This window comes from Chionomys nivalis, chromosome 18 (assembly GCF_950005125.1).
Source record: "Chionomys nivalis chromosome 18, mChiNiv1.1, whole genome shotgun sequence".
NCBI classification, from domain to species: Eukaryota; Metazoa; Chordata; class Mammalia; order Rodentia; family Cricetidae; genus Chionomys; species Chionomys nivalis.
In genome coordinates, this window is record NC_080103.1 from 15027375 (window position 1) to 15036176 (window position 8802).

The window sequence follows — 8802 nt, forward strand, 5'->3', positions numbered from 1 at the left end:
GCCATCTAAGAACTCTGATGCCAGTCTTAAATACATTTTTTTCTCAAATGCTCGTCACATCGTATATATATATACCATGGGAAATAAGGCTGTACAGAAAAAACGTTTTATTTTTCCAGCAGCTATTTCCCAAATAAGAGTTTTTTCAGTTACAAAAGCAAAGGGGAAAAATTTTTTTAAAAATCTAAATGTACCTGAGTTGAAATACCAAAAAATCCCAAATTATAGAAAAATGGTATGAAACTATATTAGAAGTACTCCATAAGGTAAAACCAAGAGTCAATGACTCACCAAGCAAGCAATTATTAACTACGCTGACAAACAGAGAAAGCCCTCATCACAACACTGCACTGTGCCAATTATTTAACTTAGGCTCACATTTGAACCTCGGCTTTTCAAAATCCTCACGCTTAAGTTAAAACCACTACCAGTTTTCGACGGGTTCAATCATTCCGGTGGTCTCACTTGAAATACATAATTCTTCCTCGCCTATTCAAGGATTAGCTTATGGGAGAAAAGACACGTTTGGAAAAATGAATTGTCTCCAAAGTCTCCTTTTAGGTTAAAAAAAAAATTAGCAATGACTTGAAAGCTGCAAGCAGAGCTTCCACTTCGTCCTGAGTATACCCCCAAGAGCTCAGTTCGGGTTAACTGGCCAAATTATAGTAGTCAGAGATATAAAGATCAGAGCACAAGCCAGGGATCGGAACGTGTAAGGGTGAGCAAAGTCTAGCAGCTGTCAAGAGTCAGTGACTTCACAGGGTGGCAGAGACCAAACGCAACACGTTCCCAATGTGCGCACGCTGACTGCCCAGATCTGGTCTCCCAGCTGTGCACAGCAGCCGAGTCAGAGAACTAAGACGCTCTAGCAGCCCTTTCAGGCTACGCTCCACGCAGCTAGCCCGGAGCCAGCAACGTTTAACACTGACATTTTACTGGGGGGGGGGGGGGGGAGCCGTGAACTGTCCCTTAGTCTACCCAAAGAGAGAGCCTAAATTTGAAAGTACCAGAATTTGAGAAACAAACGAACCTGTGTCTGTGTTCGTCGGGTCCATGGATCAAGAAGGCTCCGGGGTTTTTAGCCCCTTTGCCGGCATCTACGTGAGGAATTAACACATCTTCTAAGCCCAGATCAAAGCGTTTGTGTTTTGAAGAGTCTGGAAGGAAGAAGAATGCCCCAAAACACAGGGTGATGAAGGCACTAAGAATAAGGAGAAGGATAAACTTCTCGGAGAGTCTCAAGGTAGCCCTGTGGTGTGGGAAGGAGGGCGGCCCCAGGTTCAGAGGCGGTATCCTACGACCAGACAGGGGCAGCAGCGCTGGGGTAGTCATCCTTAGGCTCTTGGACGGAATACTTTAGAAAGTTCTCATCTTATATCAAACGTACAAGACATCGAACCGTTTATCAAAACCTTGGCAAAAACGGATAAACTCAATTCCCCCTCCTCTCAAAGAATTGTGCTTTTTTTCTTTTTCTTTTTTTCTTTCTTTTTTTTCTTTTTTTCTTTTTTCTTTTTTTTTACGAGGCCACCTCTTTCACGCTCTCCGATTACATCCAGAAGCCCAGGTGACCTCCCAAGTGATCGCTGGTTTCTGTCCGGTAAGATCCTCTCGCCATCTGGCTCTCAGTGCCTCACCGGGTGATCGCGAGTCTCCTCTTCATTCCCGGGAGTGGATCGGGCGAGCCACACTGCAGAGAAGCTGCAAGGTGGGTTCTGCCATGCCCGCGCCCCGACTCGATGCTCCGAGGCGGCCGGCCGTCCCAGCGGATGCCCGGCGACACGCTGACTTGCAGCAGGTCGGTCCACTCGATCGCGTCCGGAGCCTCTGCTCCGCCGCTCCTCAATCTCTCCGCGGTTTCCGAGCAGCGGCGCCGGGCGGAGCAGCGGCGAGAGGCTCAGCCGGGGCCGCGAGGACGACGGCGTCCCGAACACCTCAGCGCCCGCGCCGCCGCGCGCTCTGTCAGGAGCGGAACTTCCTCCTCTGCCGAGTGGCCGCCCCCGCCCGGCTCCTCCTCCTCTCTCCTCCTCCTCCTCCTCAGCGAGCCCCGCCGCCCGCTTCCCGGCCGAGCCCAGCCGCGGGAGCCGAGTCCCCGCGCCTCGGCGGCGTGCGAGGTAGCCGGGCCTCGGCCCTCGGACCGACAGCCCGGGGCCGGCGCCGGCTCATTCCTCGCACCGCCGGGGAGAGGCGGGCGAGCGGGCGGGGGCGAGCAGCCGCGCCTCGGGCGGGCGCAGGGCGGCTCCGGCTGGGCCCGGCCTCGGGTGGCTCGCACGCTCTGGCCGGCGGCGGGGTGGCGCGGCACCGCGGCCCGGGGCTGGTCCCTGACCTCCGGAGGCCCAAGGAGCGCCGAGCGGCTGCGGGGCCGACACCGGTTGGGTCGAGCGGAGCCGAGCGGCTGCGGGGGGCGCGGGCCGGCCTGCCGCCCCGACTCGCGAGTGGGCGTCCCCGGGCGGCGGAGTGTGAGGTGCGCGCGCACGCTCCCGGCCGCCGCGCCCCTCCCCCGCCCGCCGGGGCCGCTCGGGCCTGGCCGCCGCCGCCGGGAGCCCCGAGCCCCCGGAAACCCCGGCGGCCAGGCGAGGGGGACCGAGCGCCCGGGTCTGAAACGCGGCGCTGGAATCCGGGGATCCCGGAACTGACTGATTCCGGGGACCAAGGCTGGCGCCTGCCTCGATAACACAGACTCGGGCCCGGGGTTGAACTGCAGAGTCCCAAACTTCCACGCGTTCTTGGGCACGCGAGGCTGGATGAAGGAGGTGGCACCGGCCACGTGCCGGTTCCCTGTTAAAATGGCAGCCTTGCCCTTTCAACTGGGTCCCATCCTAAGGAATCCAGCAACCTGTGTAGGACAAGAGAGTCCTCATGGTTCAGTCCCTAGGACACACACTGTAGTCATCTTCACCCTCCCCCAAAAGGTAACAGAGATGAATGAGCAGGTGTTAAAACCCCAGAAGACAATATTGTTGAAACTGAGGCTTAAAAAACAATCTGAGTTGATTCTGCTATCTACAATATAGAGGAGAACCAGGTTGTGATTAAGTATAATGGGTTTCTTAGCAGTGCATGTGTATTCTTGCATCTCATTTGGTTTCCGCTTATTTTTTTCTTTCAATATTTGCTTTTTGTTCCTTGTGCACATGCTCACTGGTGGCTGGTAATTGGTGAGGAAACCTAAAAATGACAGGGGTGGGAAGTCAACCCGAGAACCCAAGCAAAGAAAACTTCATGTTCCTTGGCAGGATTCAGAATTGCATTTCAGTAGAAATTTCTAGAGGAGGCTCTGCATACCTAACTTCCTACCACAGAACAAAAGAAGTCTTTGCTTTACAAAAAAAAAAAAAATCACAAGACAAAAAAAAAATGTTAGGGGCCATCGCTCAGGGTGCTGGGTCCAAAGTGAGCGAGGTTGGTGTGGGACCCTTGGGATGGATATGAGAAATTCCTGCCTTCCCAATGGGTGTTTATACAATGTGTCAGTTTCGAAACTCTCTAATGTTGAGGCCCTGAGAGCCAGAGGAAGAGGAACAGTGCTTTCCGACCCTTGAGGTCGTTCTTTTCCATGAGCGGGTCAAGGGAAATAAATACCGACCTCTGAACAAAAGAGCAAGTTGTCTAAATCTTGAAAAGTAAATATTACCTAGCTTGACACCAAACTGTTAGCCTCAGGAAACAGCAACCGTAGGGAATCTGCCATACCCTGGTCTACAAATGGGACTTTGGCAATTCCAGGCTTACAGCTGATGAGGAGTCTTGTTCATGCCTAGCCCTCTTTCTTGCCCTTGCTTATTTTCCCCCCACCATGAGATAAGAGTGTTAATTTTACAGAATTTTGCAGGTATTCAAATACAGTCAACTATTTTGTTATACTCCTACACCAGCCTTCAAGCCATTAGCAGTTCTCTCTCCCTCCCCTCCTTTCCCTCTCATCCCGCCTCTACCTCCCTAACTCACCCTCTGGCTTCTCCCGCTCCATCTCCCCTTCCATCTTCTCTCACAAGAAGACAGAGTTATAAGAATCAGTTTTTTTAAAAGCATGTTGCAAACTTATTCATTGTGATTGCTGGTGTGTAAGAATATGCATATAAATACAGTAAAAGGGAACATTCAGATGAGATTATAGCTCTTAAGACATTGGTATTATGTATAATTTTCCCCATGTGTTCTGTTTGTATTACATTTATAATTAATTAAATTAAAAATTTATAAAGACTGGTACTTGAGAAAGTTAAGGTCAGATTTCAGGAGATGGAGTCATTCATATCAAGGTGAACGCAGACTGGTCCATCGGAGGGCAGTCTGCAGAGGGCAGAGAATGTGAGCTGGGGTGTGTGTGTGTGAGTACGCAACAAAGAGGAATTTCATTCCAGACGCCTAAAGAGAATATTTCATTTTCAAAGCATAGTCAGGCTTTGATCACAGGTGTAGACAAGGTCCCTAAGTGCCAGATAAAATGGTAATTTCCCTTTTACAAATCCATATAAGTTAATTTGTATTTTAGGAGATTAGAATTTAAATTAAATTTTAACAAAATAAAATTTATCCCTACAGATTTCAGACTGATAAGGACCATTCCTGGAATCCATTCATGTATTGCAATGTTGAAGTTCCTTGTGTTTGTTTAACCTTACGTTGACTCTTCCATTGTTAAAATAAAATAACAATTTTGACGTTGATCCAGGCTTCCGAGTATCATCATCTAGGTGGGGAGTCATGCATAAAGATGGGGCTTGGTTTACTTAGCCCGACTCTTCCTTGTTTTAACTGGCTTCCAACTTGTCCATGAAAGAACGCCAGATGAGAAATCACCGGGTGCTCACACTCAACGCGTGGGGAAATGACTAGGCTCCAGCCTTGCTCCTCCACTCCTCTTTGTGGCTAAAAAGCATTTTCCTTGAAGATCCTGGATAATGTGTAGTTTAAGTCTATGAAATTTTCAGACTAGCTTCATGAGAGTCAGCAACCCTAAACAAGCCCAGGCCAACTCTCGGGCCTAAGGATGGATAGTTTATTTGCTTATAAAAGAGGAATTTGTTGAGGACCTACTGTGTGACGAATCTACCAAGTCCTACGACTACAGCGATAGGAATCTGCAGTGAGCCTGCAGTTGTGTGGGAGAAAAGGTGGCGAGTGACTACTACAAGACAGTGGGATAAAGAGGCAGCTTCTTAGGAGAACTGAGCCTCCAGCTAACAATCAGGGGTAGGTTCCAGCCTAGCATTCAGAACACACAGAATCACAGCTCTCTTCCAATACTTAGCCTGGCTCCAGTCCGGCCATGTCCTTGAGCTGAGAAAGTTAAAGCGGTGAGGTGACGCTGTTGACTGCACTACAGGTAAGTGGGCTCACGATGGCCAGTACATATCAGCATCATTTTTCCAAAGTCAAAAGACTTCGGTGATCACCTTGGTTTCATAGGCAATATTCTGTGGTTTCAGGTAAACAGTTTTTCTCTTTGAATCTATTGATAAAATGGAGCTACTCAGACAAATGTGTGGTACCATGGACTGCAGACAGAGTACTGAGCCAGCAGCTAAAATACATATTTCCGTCCAACCTCCACCCTTACTGAACTTGCTTATTTATAAAACCATAATAAGCATTGCCTATTATTAGAACTGTTTAAGGTCAAGTAAATTCTTGTTTGTAAAGCTCTGGTTTGTATGGATCAAGTAAGTTATTGTTTATGAAGCTTGTGATCTGGGAAATGGCTCCATGGTCTCAGAGATCCTCAGGATGCATATAAAAAAGGCAGGCATGAAAGCCTAGTGAGAGACCTGATGGTTATAGGTGCGCCCTTAAAGACATTGGAGGACTTGGCTCTTGCTCTGTTTCTATGTTGCTCCCTGGCCATGAGGAGAGCAATTTCATTTCACCTCGTGTCCCTTGCCATTGTCATCTGGTACCCCTGCCAGAGAACTAAAGGCAATGAGTTTGTGGGACCGTACACCAGGGCCTCAAACATGATCCATAATAAACCTTTTCTCTCGCTAGCTTGACTAACTCAAGCACGTGTTACAGTTGACAGGAAGCTACTAACATAATTTCACAAGCACAGTCGTTTATTTTTCTCTTGGAATTAGCTTCTGTGGCTTGCGACCAAGTATTGAGCAATACCTAGCATGTCTTAACGTGGAGACACTGTGGCTGCCCCTAGTATGCGAAACTTCATTCACTTCAGAGGTGTAAGGGATCAGGAGCCGAAAGGAATCCATTCTCCCTGGAACCAAACAGGCTTGCACAGGGGCAGGAGAGTGGACGGGAAGAGAACAGCTGTCTCCTTCGGCAGCCAGGGAAAGAAGACGCAAGTTGAATGGGGTGCGCAGAAGTGACAACGGAGAACTGTTGAATTCAGCAGTCTCCACAGACACCTTCAAAATGGGATGTTCATATCCATATTTATAAAGAGGACTCTGGTGCCAAAAGAGGTTAAGCGGTCTTTATAAATCCTTATGTTAAAGTTACTTCGAGTCTGCTCTGGGCAGCTAGCTTGAGAATATATTTTGTTGATTTATGTACTCTGGTGCCATACTGTATTGTAGGCATCAGAGATGACAAATATGTAAGGGAGCCTACACACGACCAAGAATGCAGCTCTGGTGCTGGGAACTCCAGTCTGACTTGCTATTCACATTTACCTGTTTTTTTTTTTTTAAATGTGTTCCCTGCTCTTGATTTTTTTCATCCACAATATAAAAAATGAGAAAAAAAAGCCTCAATTTAAAGACTGCAAACTTCATAGAATTAAACAGATAAGTGTGTTGCTTCCTCTATGGTCAGGATGTAGTAAACATCAATGAGTCTTTTATCCTGGGCACCAGGATGAATGGGAGTTGCTGGGACAAAGGAGGTGGGGAAAGCCTTGAAGGATGTCCTGAGGAGACAGAGGACCACTCTACTGAAGGACCACTCACGGCTCTTTAAACCATTCTCTGCATTCTGATCTTGTTGCACCAGTGAGTGCATATATTACATTATCTGGTTCTTGACTGGAACTTATCTAGCAAGAAGGACTCAGTTGCTCAGGATTCATTCACATTTTCCTCTCCTGCCTCCTGACATACACAGACAGTAATCTCAGATAAGCATGTCTGCCCTGCAGATCCTTCTTCTTTGGTGGCTTTCAGAGGTTAGATTTTGTAGGGGTCAAGGGTCATCAGAGACTCTTAACAATGCCTTTTGAGTTACAGGTCTAGAAACTAGTGGTTTCTTGCTTTGTGTGTAATAATGGTGCTTGTTTGTTTGTTTGTTTGTTTTAGCTACACTGTCTTCTTTGGTTTCTATCATCCTAACTCGGTGTTCCAGAGGACAGGTGATTTGTTGACCATGTGAAAAGTAAAAGCAGTTTTGTTTTTGTTTTTGTTTCCTCTAGAGTAGAGAAAAGACAAAAAGGCACACACGGAAATATATTTGCCCAAGCTGGTGCGGCAAAGTCAGGTTCTAACCATTCCTTCTCCTACATAAAGACAGCAAAGATGAGAGCTGGAGACGTGGTCCAGCAGACCTGAATTCCATTTGTATGACTCACGTGACAGTTGGCAACTGCCTGTTCCAGGGGAATCCAGTGCCCTCCTCTGGCTTCCACGGATACTACATACACAAGGTGCACATACATACATGCAGGCAAAACACACACACTCAATAAAGAAAAATCCTTTTTTCTTCCTAAGAAAAGGTAATAAGACTAAAATATAGAAAGAGAAAACCAAAAAGACACAATCGGGCTCAGAAACAAACATTCATGAAACAGAAATGGAACTGAAACAGAAAACATTTGGCAGTCTACAGTTAGGAGCCCACTGGGGTTTAGGCCCCAAAGCCAAGATTTCTGTTTCCTGTAGGGTGGCAGAAACAAAACAAACTTAGACAAGAGAGGACAGGAGCCAGACTGAGCGTATGAGCCAAAGAACAGAGTCTGAAAATAACGCTGCCACCCCACACCATGAAAGCGAAGGACAAAGCCTGCCTTGGAACCAGGAAACAAGCCACAGAGCTAGGTCTGCGGTGTCCCCAACATCCCTAGATGAAGTGGGAACATCAAGATACTAACTTTAAACTTGGTTCCAGATCTGAGGCCAGGGAGGCAAATGGAGGGAAAAATAACTAACTTTGGAGGAAGACACACAGCAGGGGAGAAAAAAATGCTAACATAAACCAGAGAAACATAAGCAAGTAGAAATGCCCTCTTCAAAGTGACCTTAACTGCCAGGTTCTAAATACATAAAAATGTCTAGCTCCATGAGTGTCCTCCAGATGAAACTAACTCTACAGACTGAAAGAGATTTTTAAAGATTTATTTATTTTAAGACAGGGTCTCAGCTGTCCATGGTGGTGCACACCTTTAATCCCAGCTGTTGGAGGAGCCTACTTATTTGTCCCGCCTGGGCACCCCCCAACCGAAATAATCACACAGAAACTGTATTAATTAAATCACTGCTTGGCCCATTAACTTTAGCTTCTTATTGGCTAACTCTTACATATTAATTTAACCCATTTCTATTAATCTGTGTATCACCACGTGGCTGTGGCTTACCCGCTAAAGTTCCGGCATCTGTCTCCAGTGGGGCTACATGACTTCTCTCTGACCCTGCCTCCTTTCTCCCAGCATTCACTTTAGTTTCCCCCACCTAACTCTGTTCTTTTGCCCTATCACAGGCCAAGATGGTTTCTTTACTCATTAACCAATAAAGGCAACACATCGACAGAAGGACCTCCCACACCATCCAGCACTTACAAGTCAGAGGCAGGCAGATCTCTGTGAGTGCTAGGCCAGCCTGGTGTACAGAGCTAGTTCTAGAATAGCCAAAG

The 8802-nt window shown here is 47.4% G+C and overlaps 1 protein-coding gene across 3 annotated transcripts in view; it reads right to left on the reverse strand.

Annotated features, from left to right (window-relative positions):
* The window catches only part of Man1a2 (mannosidase alpha class 1A member 2), a 139706-nt gene extending 137699 nt beyond the window's left edge, over positions 1 to 2007 (reverse strand). For 2 of the 3 annotated variants that reach the window (XM_057793129.1, XM_057793128.1), the window contains exon 1: positions 1031 to 2007. In XM_057793129.1, coding sequence (XP_057649112.1) covers positions 1031 to 1332 — 302 coding nt within the window. In that variant the 5' untranslated portion in view covers positions 1333 to 2007. The remainder of the gene's footprint in view (positions 1 to 1030) is intronic. The other variant, XM_057793130.1, reaches the window with a different exon arrangement.
* Between the last annotated feature and the right edge of the window lie 6795 nt (positions 2008 to 8802).